The sequence below is a fragment of the Lithobates pipiens genome, unplaced genomic scaffold, assembly GCF_037356315.1.
Source record: "Lithobates pipiens isolate NorthernLeopardFrog02 unplaced genomic scaffold, aLitPip1_a1.2 Scaffold_22, whole genome shotgun sequence".
Classification (NCBI taxonomy): domain Eukaryota; kingdom Metazoa; phylum Chordata; class Amphibia; order Anura; family Ranidae; genus Lithobates; species Lithobates pipiens.
Window position 1 is genome coordinate 141,830,496 of NW_027507784.1, and position 22,472 is coordinate 141,852,967.

A 22,472-nucleotide genomic window follows, 5' to 3' on the forward strand; every position below is an offset into this window, starting at 1 on the left:
TGCAGAGGACACAGCCAACAAGGGCTGTGAAATGAATGACGTCACCTATAGAGTTACAGTAGGGCTTCTGTTTTGGCCTGTGTATTCTGCACCCACTTCCACAGCAAAGCCGCCGCTGACAGCTCAGCGTGGGATCGTATCGGATCGGCTTCAAAAAAGGTATGTATACTGATTTCTTCTTTACAGGGCTAGACAGGTTAGTGTTATGTCGTGTACACACGTATCAGACTAAACCGCCGGACTGTCCGCCGGACTTTCCGAACGAGCTACCTGCCCACACATGGCACTTTTGTGGTGGACTAGGTCCGCCGTAATTTTGAAATGAACGGACTTGCCCACACACACACGGAGGAAAGTCCATTAATTTTGAGCGTGGCTCCAGGTAGCCGGAACCAGTGAATGAGGCGTTGCTGGCCGCATCACCTGGTATGGACTTAAAGGGGAATCCCTACGCTGAAAAAAACAGCGTGGGGGTCCCCCCAGGTCCATATCAGACCCTTATCTAAGCACGCTACCCGGCTGGCCAGGAAATGGGGTGCGGACGAGCAAGCGGCCCCCCACCTCCTGAGCTGTACCAGGCCGCTGTCGTCGTCTTCTGTTCTTCTCTTCTTCTCTTCTGGAGATGTTGCCTCGTCGCTGTCTCCGGTCACTATGACAGGACATGCGGTGTCTTGTATAGGGACATCGCCGGATGATGTCCCCGCCCATTATGATGTCACATCATAATGTGACATCATAATGGGTGGGGACATCATCCGGCGATGTCCCTATATAAGTCGCCGCACGCGACTTTTTGTCCAAACACCATGTAATTACAGATTTTAATATATTTGTAAAGAAAAAAATGAAAACTATATTTAATTGTGAATTCCAACACCCTTTATTTCAGCACAGACTAGCTTGATGTAAACATCAATGTATTAAATCAGTGTATGGGTCCATGCACACGGGGCATAAAAATCGCTGCTTCTTCAGGAGTTTTGTGTTTTGCCTGTACAAGCAGCTCAATGTTATCCTATGTGTCGTGGAAATTCCACTATATGCTGTGCGTAATCTATGTCACTTTCAGACGCTTTTCTTTTGCAAAGCAGAACCTACCTAACACACAGGAGAGAGAAAACGAACCCCTTTGCCTCAGGACAACAAAGTATTTCAAACGGTTTGATGTCCTGGACTGGGATCCTCTCTCCCCCCTCCTGATCCGATGCATAGGAGGTTCTGTTCGCTCCATAATATCCTGGCTCACCATCAATGTCGTGGAAATTCCACTATACGCTGCTTGTAATCCATGTCACTTTCAGCCTTAGGCCCCTTTCACACATGCGGAACGTATGTCCGTATTTCATCCATCCGTTTGCGGATGAAATACGGACATACATGCATTCCTATGGGATAACGGGTGTCTGCAGATGAACATCCGCAGACACCCGATATTGTCCGTCTCCGCAATGGTCCGATTCTGCAGACGGAGGAAAATCCTATTTTTCTATCCGTCTACAGAGCGGATCAGATGAACACTGACAGACGGTCCGTGTTCTTCCAATCCCCCATAGAGGAGAGCCATCCGCCGGCTCAGTGGAGATAAATGGAGCGATCCCCGCTGAGCAAGCGGACCATCATGGGGCGGATCATTACGGATCCGTCCTGTGTGAAAGGGGCCTAATGGTATAATGCATCTTAGTACCACCCTGTTTCCCGTATCTTCCCAGGTAACACAGACATGACCACCATTCTTACATCCTTAGCTCCACACCTCGACTGCCCCTGGAGCCTCTTCTGCCTCTGTACTTTGTTGTAACTTCTGCCTCTGTTCTGTTTATTTAGAGTACTTAACAATAGAGCTTGATGATTTCACAATCGGCCAATCAAGCACAGGCATTCCTTCAAACAGGAGGAGTTGTACAAATCTCAACCAATGAACAATGACTAGGGGAGTCTTATGGGCGTGTCTGGGCAGGGGCAGTGTGTATAATTTCCCACCCCCTGTCTCTGTAAGCCATCATCTTCAGGTAGACAAAGAAAGTTGCATGACTGGCCTTGGAATCATGGATGCTGTCCCCGGTCAACGCACCCAAGAGACTCCTGTTTTTACCGTTGGTGTGAATCCTTATTCTGCATTGTTCAGAGAACAATGCATACCGGATTATACTACCATTCCTGTGGGAGATTATCTGCAGGGGCACGCCATGGTCCCCCCATGTGCTGATCAGACACACAAAGGCAAAAACGCGCATCCCCCATAACCGATAATGTCTTTGCAGAGTGAACACATCCCCACCAGACGATTGTCTGTGCATCGCACAGGTACCCTTCGCAGGCGGACATATCCCCACTCTGCAAACACTTCTCTGCATCCTCAGGAAGCCTTCCACTACCAAAAAGGGTCTCAACTGTCTGCCCCAATCCACTCTTTATGGCGGACTGCAGGAGAACTTACACTGGAAGACACTGTGACAATACATCTTAATAAAATTTCCACAACATATGTGTCCATGCTACAAATCTCAGTTTCTACACTAACAGAAATATGGAACAGCAAGCATGTGTAGCACTAAATACCGAAGGAGCTGCTAGACACAGTCCTTCAATAGAGGGTTGGCAGATAAGGGGAGTTCAGGCACCTAGTAATTGCGGGTTAGAGGTATCAGTCAGATCCAGAGGACAAACAGCTCCACAGACTGGATCCAGCAGTCACCGGATAGGCCCCTCTCACTTGACCTAGCAGCCGATGATATGCCAAACAAAAGTCTCTGCCACAGACTTGTTAATTAAACTTAGTGGTTCTTGGAAGTAGATGCGCAACAAAGTCTCTGCCACAGACTTGTTAACCAGACTTAGAGATTCTTGAAAGTTTTTAGAAAGAACTACCATACAGTACCAGATTCTTTCAGTCGACCCAGCGATACTGTAAGGATATTGATCTGGGATGCGTCCTCAAACTGAGTTTCCAGGCTCCTCCAGAGACACCAGCCTTGCGCTCGGTCCTCCACTGGAAAAGTCCTCCCCTGGATCCTTCAGCTTTCCTTGGCTTCTCCCTGCAGGCGAGACAGCACAGGACCACCCCTGGATCAGTAGGCCCCAAGACATTCCTGGGCCTACACTCTCAGTTGCGATGCCTCGGCTCAGCAGGCCCCAAGGCGCAAGACCATACGACACAGACCCCAGGCCAGGAGGGCCCTGGGGTTGGGATCACGGACCCCAGAAAACAAACCCAGAAAAATGGCGTCGGTACCTTAAATACCCTCTCCCAGAATGCACTGAACCATTTCCGAGCAAGAGGCGATATTCAATGCATCCAGCCTGCTGCTGTTCCACACTTACTGACGGTGAAAGTGACACTTACGGTCAGATGGGAATCAGTGCAACCCAACTGGACTGGTACAGAAACCAGAACTTTTAGAGAAATTATTCTGAGCCAAACTACAGCTTCAGATAATTAAATTTGAAAAAATGATAGTGTCTGCTCATCAGGAGCAGGGCGCTACACATGTAAATGTGAATGCCACATAAATGTTACTTAAGGGTAACTTCTGCATTAGCAACAGAAAAACTATTGTCAGGTATAAAAACTAGAGGTGCCTGCAGCTTCTTAAAGTCCCCCCCACTAGGCCCGAGTACTGGGCTGTTATGACAAGCAAAGCTCTGACACTTCCTGTTAGCTTTTAGGCTCTCCACCTTCTTTCCATCCTCGACACATTTCTGTGGGCCCATTACTATGATGAGCTAGTTTACCAGCCAAAAAAATGTGCAGGAGGAAGGCCATATTTTAGGTGCCAAGCATGATCAAATCCAGGTAATTTTTCTACAACTGTGTAATTTTTCTGCAACTGTGTAATTTTTCTTTTTTTCTTAGATCACATTTAAAGTTAAGGTCACAGCAAAAAAGTGCCTTCCAGATCAAACTCTCTCAATTCGTGCGCTGGGATTTACAGACAAAGTTGTTGTTTCTATCACAACTGCATGTGACTGTAATTGCAAAGATGAAGTAGAGATTGAGGCCTGCAACTCTAATGGTCATATTGAATGTGGGATCTGCAGGTAAATGTATGTTACATAACGGGGCTAATTTCTAAAAACTAAAGGAAAGTAGCGAAGACATTTTAAGAAGCTTTCTATAGAGACAGTAGGATATGCTGTTGTCTGTGCTTACCTGCTTTATGAGTATCAGCAGCATTAGTTAGCCACAGCCAGGCTGTGTCTTTGAGCAACTATTGGTAAACTATTAGCCCACCATTGTAAGGCTACGTAAACAAGATTTCAATCCTAACTTATTTCACAGTACCTACTGTTGTGTTACCTAATCTGCTAAAAAAAAAAAAAAAAAAATCAGGCTTACCACTTGGCTGCATTCTGGGGTTACCAGTTTAAAAGTCGAAAGTAAACATGTGCAAAAGGAAAAAATTTGTTTTGTTTTGTTTCATTTTAATTCATTATTTAATTAATTTTGTTTAGTTATATTCGTTAAATTCTTTAAATTCGTTTTCGTATTTCGTTTACTTTTCTGCCGAATTCGAAAAATCGGTCACATTCGAAAATACTTCAACCAAATTCGAAAAATATTTCTACCGAATTTGAAATGATTTCAACATGATTCAAAATTATTTCAACCGCATTCGAAACTATTTCAACCGGATTCGAAAATATTTTGCGATCCGACTTTAGGGCCATGTATCTCGGGGTCACTTAGTGCTAGAAACCTTTGGATATGTTGTAGTGCTAGTTCTATTGTGTTTGCATACCAAATTTGGTGTTTCTAGCTATAAGTGACCCCGAGATATGTGGCCCCAAATTCGGGAAAGTACAGAAAAGTACTTTCATATTGCCCATATCTGGGGTCGCTTGGTCGCAGGTGACGTGGCAAGTGGACAATCCACACCTTGGTCACATGGCACTCGTGGCCAGTCACATGGCACTCGTGGCCAGTCACATGGCACTCGTGTTAAGTCATGTGGCACTCGTGTTAAGTCACGTGGCACTCGTGGCCGGTCACGTGGCGCTCGTGTCAGGTCATGTGGCACTCGTGGCAGGTGTCGTGGCAAGTGGACAATACACAACTTGTGGCAGGTGACGTGGCAAGTGGACAATACACAACTTGTGGCAGGTGACGTGGCAAGTGGACAAATACAATACACAACTTTTGGCAAGTGGACAATGACATACAGCATATGCACTTGCCTTGCGATCGACATCCGTGACTTCTTCAATCAGGCATGCTGACAACTTCATTGATACCATAAATATAAATGAAATAATATGTGTGTGTTTTTTTTGCACTGGTACACTGCAAGTATGAAAAGTTGATGTGACAGATATATATAAGTAAGTATAAGTAACTAACCATCTTCCAAAATTTCTAATTCAAATAGAAAAGATTAGAACAGAATAGAAAAAAAAATATTTCGATTTTAATAGAAAAGATTTTAATAGAATATAAAAGAATAGACTAGAAAAACAATAGAACAGAACAGAATAAAATATAATATATTCTGTTCTGTTCTATAATTTTTCTAGTCTATTTTCTATTTTATTATAATCTTTTCTATCCAAATTTAAAATTAATTAATTAAAAATTTTGAATTCATACTATTCGAAATTCTAATTTATTCTATTTGAAATTTGAATTTCAGAAGATGGTTGTATATTCTTTCTATTTTATTCTATTAAATTATATTTTTTTCTAATCTTTTCTATTTGAATTATACATTTTGGAAGATGGTTAGTTACTTATATACATCTGTCACATCAACTTCTCATACTTGCAGTGTACCAGTGCAAAAAAACACACATCTTATTTCATTTATATTACTTTCTGCAAAAGTATCTCGGGGCCACTTATAGCTAGCAACCCCAAATTTGGATATATTGTAGTGCTAGTTCTACTGTGTTTGCATACCAAATTTGGGGTTCCTAGCTATAAGTGGCCCTGAGATACATGGCCCCAAAATCGGGTTGCAAAATGAAATTTTTTCGAATTTGATTCGAATTTCGTTTGAATTCGTTAGCATTGCAATTCAGTAATTCGGATGCATCCGAATGTCCGAATAATGAAAATTCGTCCGAATTTTTCGATTTGTAATGAGACGAAATGCACATGTCTAGTCAAAAGCTGCTACAGTGCTCGGATATATTATATCTGTCCAAATATTACCCTCTGGCAAAGACTACATTTCCTACTACTGCAAAATTTAAAGCTGGTCCTCACTGGAATAAATTACTTTCCTCCCTTTGAGCCCTAACCACAGCGGCAAGAACGCCCCTCCCTTTTGTGTATACATTCAGGCCTGCCTGCCATCCTTCATTCTCACCTAGGTGACAATTGCGTGTTCCCTGTCGCATATCTCAGTGGGCTTTGACTTCCATTCATAGGAGGCAGAGGGTGAGCCTGGCAGTGCATCATCAGTGGAAGATCACCTCAACCTGAAAAAGACAGCTGCTTCTCAATGACATTGTGCAAAAAGATGGTGGGGCAGGACCTGAGTGGTGGGAGTGGAGAAGGGGATCGCAGAAGGACAATGATGAATTCGCTAGGTGGGTTTGTGTTTTGAGGACAACACAATATTAGCTAAGAGTGGAGTGAAAAAAATAATAATGGGAGGGTTGGGGGTGAAGCACTTTTTATATATTACACAATTTTCTTTAGGTGAAAATAAATTAGACTTAAAACAGGGGTAATGTGGTTGTAAACCCTGACATATACCCAGTGAAGTGACTGACCTCAGGTGATACACAAATATGAAACAAATCCTCTTACTTAAGTTGTACCCGGCTATCTGCAGTCTTCTCTTCTCTACATCTGTTCAAAGTCCAGTTTTTTAAAGCTTGTCTGAAAGTTCAGAAAAAAGGGTACAGAGAGCTGAAATTACACTCTGCAAAGCTCAGTGACGAGAGCTCTGAGAGCTGATTGGAGGGAAGGGACACACTCCCCTTCACACAGCTGACAGAAACAGATCTGTGGCTGTCAATCAGTTGGAGATCCCTCCCCTGTCACCATTTTTCTCTTGGTGTCATTATAGCATGCTGATAGCAGAGGAACGAAGCAGCAGACAGAAATTACACTTAGTGCTCTTAATTCGAGTACACACTATAGAGGGATATGATTTGTTCAAAATTCATTTCTGTGGTTTAAAAGTTCATATTTAACACTTAGATATTTTTCTATTAAGTTGCTGGGGCACACTAACTAATTTGAAGTCTAGCTCTTAACCACATGCTGACTGGGCTATAGCCGAAAGATGACTACAACGCGTTCGGCTTATTCTGGGGCACCCTCCCAAAAATATCCGTGACTGCTGGGTCCAGAAGACCCGGCGCATCATGAATCACGGTCGTTTACCATGTGATCGCTCAGTGAGCGGATGACGAAGCGATCACTTGTAAACAAACCAGCGTTACATCATGACACTGGTTCCTCCCTCCCCTCTCTGTACCTATCGGTACAGTGCGAAGGGAGAGGGGGAGAGATTGCAGCAGCGCTGTGGGCTGCAAGTGTAGTGCCCACAGTGTTGCTCAGTGCCCATACTCTGCAACACTGTGCAATACTCGCCAATACATTTTAACAGAAACAAATAATTTTTTTGCTGAATTTTGAGTCTTTTTTGATTTATAGCGCAAAAAATAAAAAACCCAGCAGTGATTAAATACCACCAAAGGAAAGCTCTATTTGTGGGAAAAAAGGACAAAAAAAATCATATGGGTACAGTGTTGCATGACTGAGTAATTATCAAAATGTGAGAACACCGAAAGCTGAAAATTGGTCTGGTTAGGAAGGGAGTTTAAGTGCCCAGTGGTCAAGTGGTTAAACCAGGAATCTCTTCATTTAAAGTATCTATGCAAACCTTGTACCTTGCAAAGTAACAGGCTTAATTTATACGAAGTGCCACCAGCAGTCTGTACTTATCCTGCACTACTACATTGCTGCCCAATTTCCCACTGGAAAACCCTGTCATTTCTGTGCAAGTTACAACTTTCTGTGTTTCTACAAGGGACATTCATTTATTGATATTTGACTGAAAAAAAAAGTAAAAAATAAATGGTAAGGGTCTATGCATACTAGGCAGCACAAAAAATGCCAGAACTGCTTGCAGATAAAACCAGTATAAAAACATGCCTATGGAGTGCATTATGCATGCGTTTCAGCACGTTTTTTCCCCAAAACACTGGATAAAAATTGCACTAAAAAATGCTAAGCGATGCGTTTAGGGGCATCAAGCTTCTTTTTTTTTTTTCTTCTTCAACTTGTAAATGTCTAAATGTACATGGACACATGGGCTAACATAGTGTTGCTTCTACAGGCTGAACTACTTCTGGGCTTTTAAACCAGCCTCCCAGAGACAGGAAGTGCTAATACATAATTATACATAACACTGTGATATTAGCAGCTAACATTAGAGGGCAACAGATCCCTACAAAACCTTCAAAATTTTTTTGGTTAAAGTGGTCATAAACCCTTACATATACCCAGTGAAGTAACTAGCCTCAGAGATAAAACAAATCCTCCTTTATAAGTTGTACCTGTTTATCTGCAGTCAGCACTTTACATAGCCATTCAAAGTACAGAATGTATACAGCTTGTCTGAGCTTTCAGAAAGTAGGGGGCAGGGAGCTGAAGTTACACCCTGCAGAGCTCAGTGAGAGCTGACTGGAGGGAAGGGACACACCCGCCTTCACACAGGACCAGAGCTAAGGCTGTCATTCACAGGTTGTGTGCTGGAGCTCCTTTCCCTGTTACCTTTTTAACTCTTGGTGTCGGGAAAACTTGTCAGAAGTGACCAGGGAGTCCCTGGTTCACCCCCACACACACTAGTCAGGTGCTAGCCCAGCTCGCATGCTGTGTATCATAAGGAAATGATTCTGGACGGTTGCACTTTCAAATATATCCTTTTATTGAAGCTTCATATGACAAATGGTTTCCGCTTTGTCCCCTGCTCCATCTGTCAACGACTTGTCATATGAAGCTTCAATAAAAAGGATTTTTGATACTGAAATGACACTCCATGCTCTGGATTTAGACAAATGTACACTATAGAGGGATATGCTTTGTTCAAAAAAAATTAGTTAAAAAAGAACACACACCTCTTCTAACAACAATTCAGGTACTTCAAATTGACACCATTCATCTTAATCATAACCTTCGAAATATCATTGTATATATTACATAGTAGGCATTTCTACCCCTCTTAACGGACAACATAGCTTCCCACGTTGTTTCTCTGTACCTCAGTATCAGTTCCCTCATATTATAGTTGCCAAAGCGTGATTTGATATATTTCTGGTAAGTGCAATTCCTGGGGGAGTGGAATCACGGGGTGTGGTGAAGGTGGATTCTCTATACACCTGATGATTTTCCATGAACGCCCAAGCACTTTGACCAGATTTATCTCACTGGGTGTTTTGCACTATTGTCATCTAACGGTGTACAACAAATTATTTGGAAGCACTGCTTTCCCTTAATGACTTTTCTAAAATGAACGTTATGGTTTATGGATTATAATGTATTGTATTAATATAGTGGCCACTATTTCCACCATTTTTCATTAATGCCGCGTACACACAATCGGACTTTCCGGTGGACCAGAGTCCGTCGGACAATTCGATCGTGTGTGGGCTCCAGCGGACTTTTTCTTCCCAAAAGTCTGTCGGACCTAGAAATAAGACTGGCTTCAAATTTGTTTGCTGGACTCGGCTTTTAGCGGACAATCCATTCGTCTGTGTGCTATTCCGACAGACTAAAACCGACGCTAGGGCAGCTATTGGCTACTGGCTATGTACTTCCTACGTCATCACGTTCGAATCCGTCTGACTTTTGGAGTGATCGTGTGTGGCTAAGTCCGTTCGGTAAAAAGTCCGGCGGACCTCAGCTGCAAAGTCTGTCTAATTGTCCGTCGGACAATTCGATCGTGTGTGGGCACCAGCGGACTTTTGCTTCCCAAAAGTCCGGCGGACCTAGAAATAAGACTTCAAATTTGTCCGCTGGACTCGGCTTTTAGCGGACAATCTGTTCGTCTGTGTACTAGTCCGACGGACTAAAATCAACGCTAGGGCAGCTATTGGCTACTGGCTATGAATTTCCTTATTCTACGTCATCACGTTCGAATCCGCCTGACTTTTGGAGTGATCGTGTGTGGCCAAGTCCGTTCGTTTAAAAGTCCGGCGGACCTCAGCTGCAAAGTCCGTCTAATTGTCCGTCGGACAATTCGATTGTGTGTGGGCACCAGCGGACTTTTGCTTCCCAAAAGTCTGGCAGACCTAGAAATAAGACTGGCTTCAAATTTGTCCACTGGACTCTGCTTTTAGCAGACAATCCGTTCGTCTGTGTGCTAGTCCGATGGACTAAAGCCGACGCTAGGGCAGCTATTGGCTACTGGCTATGAGCTTCGTTATTCTACGTCATCACGTTAGAATCTGTCTGACTTTTGGAGTGATCGTGTGTAGCCAAGTCCGTTCGTTTGAAAGTCCAGTGGACCTCAGCTGCAAAGTCTGTCGGATTGTTCCCCGGGCTAAGTCCGTCAAAGTCTGGTCGTGTGTACGCGGCATAAGAGTAACTAACCCTCATTTAGATTGAAGCACCGGATAAGTGACCCTGTTTACTTTGCTTGCTAAGGATTAAGCATTCGATTTTAATTGTAAACTTTAGGGGGTATTTTAATGAGGGTCATCCTAGTGATTAAGTGAAGGTGGGGGTGGGGGGCGGGGGGTCAGAAGATATGAGACTTTTTTTCTAAATTCTATCAACCCCAAAACCTGCTTTGAAAACAACCAGAATTGTGTTTCTCGGTATCAAAATCTAAAGTACCGTATTACCTAGCATACATAGTTTATTATCTGAACTAACACAAATAATTTTAATTTCCAGATGCAATCCAGGTCACGTTGGGAAGAACTGTGAGTGTGTAACTGGAGGTAAAACAAATCAGGAATTGGAACAGAGCTGTAGAAAGGACAACGGCTCAGCTGTGTGCTCTGGAGCTGGAGAATGCATATGTGGTCAATGTACCTGCAATCCAAATGAGGACCCTGCAAAAAAAATCTATGGACAATATTGTCAGTGCGACAACTTTAACTGTGAAATGTTTAATAATAATGTGTGCGGTGGACAAGGTAGGTGCTGTCTAATGACCATTTTTCTTATTGTCGGTGTGTCATGAACAGCAGTGTTACTCTACTGCCCCCTAGAGAGGTGACAGGAAACTGCTGTATTTTACACATAACTTCTGAACTGATGCTCTACAATGCAATATGTCATTTATTTTAATGTGCTCCTGCTCAGAGAGAGATTATCATACATAGTGGACAGTTTTAGCACATGCATTATTCAATTTGTTACTGTACAGTGTGCAAAAAGTCACAAATGATTAACAAGGAAAACCCCTCTTCCATCTTTCTTAAATGTTTTTTACTTACAGAAAAGCATATAAAATAGAAATTTTTAAATATATTTATTTTGTTTATTTAATAATGGTGTAATGCAACCCAAGTGGTGTATCTATAGCCATCGTGGTCCCTAAAGCTGCTACTGTGCCAAGAGGAGGACCCATTTGGCACATTTGGTACATTTAGAAAATCTGTGTGCAAATAAAAATAATTTGCGATTTACTACTGTATCATTAAAGCAGAACTCCACTGTATCCGAGCACCACAAACCAAAATGCTATTTGGTTAATTTTTAATATTCAAAGCAAATTCACTAATCTCATGTCTCCATGCTTTATTTTGCTGAGGAATCACTTTGGACACTCCCCCCCCCCCGCCCCCCATAGATTCAGGTAGCATTTACTTTCTATAAAACATTCTCCCCTAGCTCAGGCATGCAGGCAGGAGGTTGTGCTTAGCTGAGAAAACCCCTCCTCCCCTCCTGAAGGCTCCTGGGATGTATGACATAATTTGCCTAGGCATGGAAACCAGGGAGCAACTTAACCACTTCCGGACCGCCCGCTGTCAATATACGTCGGTCCTTTGACGTTAGATACCATTGTTATGATACCATTACATACCATTGTTACCCCAATATTTTCTTCAATGGCGGGTGGTCCGCTTTAAGGTAAAAGTGGTCTCCACGGTGAATTTGCCGCAAGATTACTTTTATCGGTTGTCTCCGCTGCTTACCGAATCCATCGGTAGTGGCGGAGACGATCCGATGCTTTCTCCTGCTAAGTTGAGTGAGGGAATGATGGCCCCCACTCGATCTATGTCATTATATGACGGCAGCAACATCAAACATCACTTCTGCTCAACGGCCTTAAAGGGGCAAGTTTTTTTATTGGGAAAAAAAAATTTTTTATTTATTTTTTAATTGCTGTAAATGTGAGATCTGAGGTCTTTTTGATCCCAGATCTCACATTTAAGAGGCCCTGTCATGTTTATTTTCTATTGCAAGGGATGTTTACATTCCTTGTTATAGGAATAAAAGTGATCCAAATTTCTTTTTTAAAAGGACAGTGTAAAAATAAAAAATAAGAAGTAAAATAATTAAGAAAAAAAGTCACGCCCACATACGAAAACAGAGTTCAAACCCTACATTTGAGGTATAACGTCGACCATTCTAGCCAGGACCTCCTCTGTAACTGAAAACTGGTAACCTGTAGACATTTTTAAACATTGCCTATGGAGATTTTTAAGTGCCAAAGTTTGTCGCCATTCCACAAGTGGGCTTAATTTTGAGGTGTGACATGTTGGGTATCCATTTGCTCAGCGTAACATCATCTTTCACAATATAGAAAAAAATTGGGCTAACTTTACTGTGTTCTTATTTTGTAATTCAAAAAAGTGTATTTTTTTTTTAATGCCCTTGTATGACCGATGCGTGAATATGGTGTGACATAAAGTATTGCAACAATTGCCATTTTATTCCCTAGGGTGTCTGAAAATATATATATATAATGTTTGGGGGTTCTAAGTAATTTTCTAGCAAACAAAATGTTTTTAACTTGTAAACAACAGGTGTCAAAATAGGCCTGGTCCTTAAATGGTTAATACATGTAAAACAAAGTTTAAAAGTAGTAAATATGATTTACTTTCCTATCTATTTACTAATGCTATTTTGTATTAGGATTATTAGAACAAAAATGTTAAGTGGTATTAAACCAAAACCATAAATGTATTATATTGAAGCTTACCAAACAGTAGATATGGTGGCTGCATTTTTTAGGTTGTCTCCCTCTGTTTTCACCTGCTGATCTAGCCAGTAACACACTTCCTGTATTATACAGACACATAGGCGTGCACACTGGGTGTGCAGACGGTGCCTGAGCACACCCTAGTCACCTTGTGTGCATTAGCATTATCACTCTGTGTGCAGGCAGAGAGATGGGAAAGATATCCCTCTTATTGTCTCTCTTTCACTGTGCCGGCAGGGAGATCAATGTGCTGGGGCCATACTGTACATGTGTAGACACACACACACACACATGCATGTGTATTTGAGCTTTGAGGTGCGCACCCCTATGTACAGACACCACTCTGGATGAAGGAACACAGAGGGCAGATTTGGACAGCAGTATTGTTAGTCTGGGGGGAGGGGAGTGTTAGTAGTACTAGCAAATTTAAATACAGAAACAAATTGAAGCTGAATTCCAGCTAACAGTTTATAACTAGTTATAAAAAATGCAAATATATCAAGCACGGCGCTGTCACATCCTATCCAGTTCCTCCAGAATACTTCTAAACAATATATATGTTTGTTACATCCACTCCGGGCGTTGCTGCTCTTACTAAGGTCCACTGGGTGGCAGACAATCCTAAAAAGTACAAGAGCGAGAGAGCGCACACCAACTGTTTCCATGACAACATGTTTCGGAGGCGTGGCCTCCTTCTTCAGGCCTGAAGAAGGAGGCCACGCCTCCGAAACATGTTGTCATGGAAACAGTCTGCTAGAGCCAGCGTTAGAGCCAGCACACACGCCGATAGATCCGCCCCCCGCTGCGAGTGACGTCATCCACAGCCGGCAGGTCCGTGCGTGTGAGGCGTGGAGAGAGGGATATCGTACCTGCAGCAAGCAGGGGAACTGAGTGCCTGGTCATCCATGTTGTCAGCTGCTGCAGGGAGCTTAAAATGGGGGAAGGAGGCAGCCGTGGAGGCTTCAATTTAATTTTATTTAAGTTAATGCAACTACTCAATCGGCTGTTTGTGAGTGATATACTTGGCTTTTTAAATTTTTTACTAAATCAAATAAACGTTAATGCACTAGGGCTGGTGTGCGCTCTTTCTCGCTCTTGTACTTTTTATAACTAGTTATAGCAAACAGTTTATTCCGTTTGGGATAAAGGTTTTAAATAAATGAAAAAAAAAAAAAACCCTTATCATTTTAAGCACCCCTGTCAATGTTAAATGGTCTGTCCCATCCCTGTAACTGCAAGGGAGCTTCTCTTGTTGAAAAACAACAGACTTACTGGTTGGATCACCAAATAAAAATAGAAGAAAGAAAGCCTAAAAAGGAAACTCATGCAGCCATCACATCTAAGAATTGGTAAGCTGCAATTTAAAAAAAATGTTTACTTTTGACTGTGAAGACCTCATCAACTCCGATGACCTTCCATGAGTGTCTTGCCACTCCATATCCCTCCTTCCATCTCCTTTTTTTGCTCTCCTTGACTCAACATTCTGAGCCTTTGGCTGGTTCCAGTACAGAACTAGCTGGCTTTGAATACATCCTTGAATAAGCTGATAATTATGTATTTGTTTGTTATGTTGGCATGGTGTTCCTTTATTCTATGCTTACTTTTGTGCCTTATATTTTATGCATGTGTTGTATAAACTGTGATATGCTTACTTGGATATAATTCACATTGGCCTCTGATGTCTGTAATACTTGCAAACTTTCAAAATAAATGTAAACATTAATGTTTACTTTTGGGTTTAGAGGGGTTGGGGAGAGGGAACTGTTATGCCGCGTACACACGGGCGGATTGTATGGCCTACTTAGTCCGTCATACAATCCGATGGACAGTCCGTCATACTTTTGAATGAACGGACTTGACCACACACGGATGCACAAACAGTCCGTCGAAAGCTTGCGCAATGACGTGTACAGCACGTACGACGGGACTAGAAATAGGAAGTCCAATACACAGCAATGCACCCTTCGGCCGTGTAAATCCTTTCTGAGCATGCGCCATTCTTAGTCCGTCGAACTAGCCTACTCACGAGCGGATTGTCCGCTGAAACCAAAGTATGACGGACAGAATTACGGAAATTCCGAAATACTTAGTACGCCAGACTGCATGCTGAAAAAGTCCGCTGAAGCCCACACACGAGCGGACTGTCCGCTGAAATGTGTTTCGACGGACTAAGTAGGCCATACAGTCCGCCCGTGTGTACGCGGCCTTAGATACACTAGCAGATTTAGATGGACTTGACATACAAATCGGAGCTGAAATCCAGATAGCACTTTATATGCAGTTACAGCAAAGTTTTTTTACTGACCACTAGACCATCTCTTTCCACACCTGCTTACTGTGGTAATGCAAATGCTTAGGAATTATACTTGGGCCTTTAGGCCCCTTTCCATGGGGTGGAATCCATCCAAGCGGAACCACCTGCTCACTGGTTATCACCACGCTGATCCCCATTGAGCAGGCAGATGGCAGAGCAGACACAGACACAGCCTGCTGTTCTGACCTGATCCGCCAGATGGAAGGCGAACATATCCCCACCCGTCTGTTTTTAGTGAAACAGATCGGATTCCAGTGGGAGACATCAGACACATATCCGCTGACATCTGCTGCCCAATAGAGAACAATGGGCGGTCCGATCGGGCCTGCCTGAAAAATGGACAGGCGGACCCGATCAGTCAACTGGTGTTAAAGGGGCCTTAGGTCAGAAGTCTGATATGCCAAGAAAGATTGGGGAACTACTGAAAACAACGTAGTTAGCTGGAACTGGTTAGTATTCCGTAACACCAAGGAATAGTGCTCATAACTATAGAACACCTTTACCTTTACTATACCTTTTTAGTTTGAACCTCTTGGTGATGGATTGGTAGATTTTAAGTAAGGTCACAGGGAAAATTATGCCTTCTGCAGGAAAAACATAATAAAATGTGCAAGCATGTAAGACAACAGAACATGTGGTTAAAATTACCAAATATAATACCAATATACCATGGCAAATGTTTTTAATCAATCTGTGTCTAATCTGTAATCTAATACTGTTTGATTCACAGGGACATGCAACTGTGGCAGCTGCATATGTAATGAAGCCTATGAAGGAAGTGCTTGTCAATGTCTAAAATCTACTAAGAACTGTAAGAACAGCAGAGGAAGCATATGCAGCGGTCGAGGGAAGTGTGAGTGTAACAAATGCACCTGTAAAGATGGATATATCCCACCATTCTGTGAGACCTGTCCAGGCTGCCCTTCTCAGTGTCCACGTTTTGGGTGGGTGCCGATGATTATTGCCTTACAATGTCAGTTGAATCTGTAAAACTAACAAACAGTGTCAGTTCTGAAAATACAATATAACATTTTTTGTAAGCAGTCAAATTTTACCTTTTTTCTAGTTCAGAGAGGCAATTTATCTAGAAGCAGTAGAGAAATGAAGCTGGTTGGGTGAAATTTAGTTGGTAAAGTGGGGCAGGTAGTGACCATAATTCAAATTGGTAATGTTTTGGCCAATCCAGTTGGGGCCAATCCCTCAAAACTCTTAGCCCTTGTACACACGGTCGGAGAATCCGTCGGAATGTGTCCTATCGGACCGTGTCGTTGGATAATCCGACTGTGTGTGGTATGCATCGGACTGATTCCGTCGGAATATCCGTCGGACCCAATTTTCCAACATGTTGGAAATATTTCCCGACCAACTGGGCCGGTCGGACATACTCCAATCATGTGTAGCGAATTTTGATCGGACCAAGTGCCACGCATGCTCAGATCAAATTCCTACATCAAAGCTATTGGCTACTAGCCTGAATGTAGCCCCATCGTAACGAAATTACGTCATCACGTTCTGAAAGATCGGATTTTTCGACAACTTAGTCTGACCGTGTGTATGCAACAGTTTCGGACAAGATCCGACGGAGAAAATCAGACGGAGAAAATCCGACGGAGAAAATCCGACGGATTTGGTTGTCGAAATCTCCAACCGTGTGTACAGGGGCTTACAGATGTGAGAAGGCCAAGGCAAAGCTAAGCATGTCTGTCACATGGTCCAATTTGGCTTTCCATTTATCCCAGCAGGGGGTAGATGATAACTGTGTTATTGTACCCTAACCATGCTGGTTTCTACATAGGAATACAGACAGAATGGAGCTAGGCCAAGAGACAGCCATGTCTGACTTTAAGCCATGACTGCAGCAGATGGATGGTGGATTTCTACCTTTTTAATTTGTTGCATACGCATTGTTGCTCTTCTGCAGCCTGTTTGTAGCCACCTCCTGTCAAGACGTTTGCACTTCAGCAAATGCTGCCTGCATGTCATTTCTTAGGGAGAATTTTCTGATGATGACAATAGAGTATGGTGCCTGTGCAATCGGCATGGCCATTTGGAGGATCATGTCACAGGGTGAACAATGCAAGAGCACAGTTGGGAGACAGGGACAGGGTGCTGTTTCCTTATTATAGGAAGTGCCTGAACAATGCCCTTTATGACGGAATCACCACACATTATTTAAATGAAAGCTGCAGATTTAAAAATGCTGAAAATTACTTTCCTAATCATACATTATGGGACAAAGGATGGTATGCTTTATACTGGTGAATACTAGCTGTATTCACCTAAGAGTCTAGAAAGCAGTAGCTCATTTGTGTTTCAGCAGGAACCAAAGTGCCCAGCTAATAATGCCGTTTTATTAACAAAAACGTACAAACTGGCATCGAAAAGACCAAATTAAACAATATTCAGCTCCTGCAGATTTCAGGTCTGGTACTTCTCCTTTCTCTCCTAAGCAATGGCTTTATTGGAGATACCTTGGCTGGAGAAGTGGCATCTCTTGTACCTGCATATTGACCACAGATCGGTAGTTAAATTGTTTCCATCAGCTTTTGGGTGCTGCCGCCGCCATTGCCACTAAGGGGACCTGGTAATGAAGCATTACGGCTTCGTGACAGGTCCCTACTGTGCATGTGCGAGGCACCGCTGCACTCTCCTACTGGCCCAGTGGCGGGGGAAGGAGGAGGAGGGAGCTAAGCTGCTGACTTAATTTGCCATGGTTCTCTCTCTCCCGGAAGTGGAAACAGGTAACCGACCCCCCCCCCCCCCCCCTGAAAGGTGCCAAATCTGGCACCGGAGGGGGGGGGGGAGACAAATGAGCAGAAGCTCCACTTTTGGGTGGAACTCCACTTCACATATACCCAGTGAAGTGAACAGCCGCAGATGATACACAGGGATGAAACAAATCTCCATTACATATGTTTTACATGTATATCTGCTGTCTTTCTTTTTCTATATTCTTTAGAATTCTTACATCGTATTAGAATTTTTACTTCTTCATTCTGCACTGTGAGCGTAGTCTTGGCCAGTGGCGTCACTAGGGTTGGTGTCCCCCTCCATCAACTATAGTCTTCCTTCAGTACAAACCCCCCTCCTTCAGTACAGACCCCCCTCCAATAACTACAGACCCCCCTCCATTAAGTACAGACTCCCCCACTAAGTACAGACCCCCTTTCCTCAGTATAACCCCGCCATTAAGCACAGACCCCCCTCCATTAGTATAGACCTCCCTCCTCAGTGCAGACCCCCCATCAGCATAGCCCCCTCTGAGTGCAGACCCCCCCCATCAGTATAGACCCCCTCAGTGTAGATCCCCCCACATAAACAGCCCCCCAGTACAGACCCCCATCAGCATAGACCCCCCTCAGTGCAGACCCCCCATCAGCATAGACCCCCCTCGGTGCAGACCCCCCACATAGACACCCCCCCATTAGCATAGACACAACCCAGTGCAGACCCCCTCCATCAGCATAGACTCTCCTCAGTGCAGACCCCCCGACCCCCCTCCATCATCATAGACCCCCCTCCATCAGCATAGACCCTCCTCAGTGCAGACCCCCCTCCATCAGCATAGACCCCCCTCAGTGCAGACCCCCCTCCATGAGCATAGACTCCCTCAGTGCAGGCCCCCCTCCATCAGCATAGACCCCCCTCAGTGTAGACCCCTCCCCCTCCATCAGCATAGACCCCGCTCAGTGCAGACCCCTCCCCCTCCATCAGCATAGACCCCACTCAGTGCAGACCACCCTCTCCTCTCCCATAGCACCCCCAGTACATGTCCATCTACGATACAATACATTGTTCAGACCTCAGAACAGTGTAGCATAGGCACAGCTGAGAGAGACACAGATCAGTGCATTGGTGTGTGGACCGTGCGATGCCGCTGCCCACAGGTCTCACCCCTCTGGCAGGTGTCACCCGAATACGACCCTCTCCCCCCCAGAGACACCACTGGTCTTCCCTTACACAGGGAGACAGCTGATTGGAGCAAAGGCACACACCCCCATTCTACATAGGCAGAGACTTGCAGAGCTGTGCTGTGAATAGACAAGCTCTCTGCTAATCTATTTATAGTAATTTCCCTCGACACAAATTTCAGGCTGCTTTTATCTCCCGTCTCAGAGAACTTGTCAGAAGTTATCATGCTGATAACAAAGCAACAAAACAGCATAAAGACATGGGACTCAGTGCTTTGGAGAAAGATAAGAAAACACTACAGATATGCCTAGGTCAGAATTCATGAATCGGGTTTACATCCACTTTGTAACTGACTTGTAAAGCCTTGTTTTTTTTCTATAAAATAACAAACATGTTATACTTACACTGTTGCAGTGGAACAGCCCAGATCCTCCTCTTCTAGGGTGCCTCTTCTGTGCTCCTGGCCCCTCCCTCCTGTTGAGTGCCCCCACAGCAAGCAGCTTGCTATGAGGGCATCCAAGCCGAGCTGCAGCTCCCTGTTTCCATTCAGACACATAGCTGCGGTTCGGCCCTGCCCCCTCTCTCTGCTGATTGGCTAACTGACTTTGATTGACAGCAGCGGAAGCCCAGACACTCATGGACATCGCTGGATAGAGATGGGCTCAGGTAAGTATTAGGGGGGCTGAGGGGGCTGGTGCACACAGAAGGTTTATTATATGAATGCACAGAATGCATTAAGATGAAAAACTTTCTGACTTTACAACCCCTTTAACCACTTGGCCAGATTTCTACCCCCTTCATGACCAGGCCATTTTTTGCAATACGGCACTGCTTTTCTTTAACTGACAATTGTGTGGTCATGCAACACTGTACCCATAAAAAATGTATTTCCTTTTTTTCCCAAAAATAGAGTCTTCTTTTCTTGGTATTTGAACACCACTGCGTTTTTTTGGGTTTTTTTTTGCGCTAAACAAAAAAAGACCACCAATTTATGAAAAAAAGAAAAACAATATTTTTTACTTTCTGCTATAAAACATATCCAATAATAAAAAAAAAATCTTCATAAATGTAGGCCAATATGTATTCTGTTACATATTTTTGGTAAAAATCCCAATAATGGTATATTCCACATTTTGTCATGCTACAACTATAAATATAAACTTATTTTATTGGGATTCTATGTGATAGACCGACACAAAGTGGTACATAATTTTGAAGTGGAAGGAAAATGCTAAATGGTTTTGAACATTTTTTTTACAAGTAAATATGTGAAAAGTGTGGCGTGCATTTGTATTCAGCCCCCAGAGTCAGTACTTTGTAGAACCACCTTTGGCTGCAATTACAGCTGCAAGTCTTTTTGGGTATGTCTCTAACAGCTTTGCACATCTAGTGTGAAATTTTTGCTCATTCTTCTCTGCAAAATAGTTCAAGTTCTGTCAGATTGGATGGTGAGCTTCTGTGAACAGCAATTTTCAAGTCTTGCCACAGATTCTCAATTGGATTTAGGGTTGGACTTTGACTGGACCATTCTGATGCCGCGTACACACGATCGGAATTTCTGCCAGCAAAAAACTGATGAGAGCTTTTCATGGGAAAATGAGACCGTATGTATGCTCCACTGGAATTTAGCTGGCCGAATTCCCGCCAGCAAAAATTTGATAGCATGTTCTCAATTTTCCAGATGAAAAAACTTTCTATTGGAAATTCCGATCCTGTGTATGCAATTCCGACATGCAAAAACTCACGCATGCTCAGATTCAACTACGAGAAGGAAGCTATTGACTACTAGGTATTGAACTTCCTTTTTCTAGTCCCTTTGTACGTGTTGTACGTCACTGCGTTCTTGGCGGTCGGCATTTGGTGTGACCGTGTGTAGGCAAGACAATTTCGTCAGGAAAACCATCAGAGCTTTTTCCGACGAGAATTCCGATTGTGTGTATGCGGCATGACACATGAATATGCTTTGATCTAAACCATTCCATTGTAGCTCTGGCTGTATGTTTAGGGTCCTTGTCCTGCTGGAAAGTGAACCTCCACCCCAGTCTCAAGTCTTTCTTCTAAGATTTCCCTGTATTTGGCTCCATCCATCTTCCCATCAACGCTGACCAGCTTCCCTGTCCCTGCTGAGGAAAAGCATCCTCACAACATGATGCTGCCACCACCATGCTTCTACCACACATAGCATTTTGCTTTTAGGTCAAAAAGTAAAATTTTGATCTCATCCGACCAGAGCACCTTCTTTCACATGTTTGCTGTGTGCCCCACATGGCTTCTCGCAAACTGCAAAAGGGACTTCTTATGGCTTTCTTTTAATAATGGCTTTCTTCTTTCCACTCTTCCATAAAGACCAGATTTGTGGAGTGCACGAATAATAGTTGTCCTTTGGACAGATTCTTCCACCTAGTTACCATGGACCTCTTGGCTGCTTCTCTGATTAACGATCTCCTTGCTTGTTAGTTTAGGTGGACAGCCAGGTCTTAGTAGGTTTGCAGTTGTGCCATTTTGGATGATGGATTAAACAGTGCTTCATAAGGTGGTGAAAGCTTGGGATATTTTTTATAACCTAACCCTGCTTTAAAGATTATCCACCACTTTATTCTTGCCCTGTCTGTTGTGTTTCTTGGCCACGATGCTGTTTGTTCACTAAGGTTCTCTAACAAACCACGGAGGGCTTCACAGAACAGCTGTATTTATATTGAGAGTAAATTACACATTGGAGGACTCTATTTACAAATTAGATGACTTCTGAAGGCAATTGGTTCCACTAGATTTTAGCTAGGGGTATCAGAGTAAAGGGGGCTAAATACAACTGCACGCCACACTTTTCAGATATTTATTTGTAAAAAACTTGGAAAGCCATTTATCATTTTCCTTCCACTTTAAAATTATGTGCAACTTTGTGTTGGTCTAGCACATAAAATCCCAATAAAATACATTTACGTTTTTGGTTGTAACATGACAAAATGTGGAAAATTTTAAGGAGTATGAATACTTTTTCAAGGCACTGTATATACTGGAATTTCTATTTATTTTTATACTAGTAATGGTGGCGATCAATGACTTATAGTGGGACTGTGATATTGCATCAGGAAGTCTGACACTAACTGACACTTTGTGGGACCCAGTGACACAAA

At 43.2% G+C, this 22,472-nt stretch overlaps 1 protein-coding gene and 1 long non-coding RNA gene across 4 annotated transcripts in view; both read left to right on the forward strand.

The window, feature by feature from the left end:
* LOC143924221 (uncharacterized) overlaps positions 1-22,472 on the forward strand; it is a 292,570-nt gene that overhangs the window by 252,812 nt on the left and 17,286 nt on the right. The window lies entirely within an intron of this gene.
* ITGB2 (integrin subunit beta 2) overlaps positions 1-22,472 on the forward strand; it is a 172,700-nt gene that overhangs the window by 132,942 nt on the left and 17,286 nt on the right. For all 3 annotated transcript variants that reach the window (XM_077448407.1, XM_077448408.1, XM_077448409.1), the window contains exons 11-13: positions 3,854-4,038; positions 10,853-11,097; positions 16,157-16,370. In XM_077448407.1, coding sequence (XP_077304533.1) covers positions 3,854-4,038; positions 10,853-11,097; positions 16,157-16,370 — 644 coding nt within the window. The remainder of the gene's footprint in view (positions 1-3,853; positions 4,039-10,852; positions 11,098-16,156; positions 16,371-22,472) is intronic.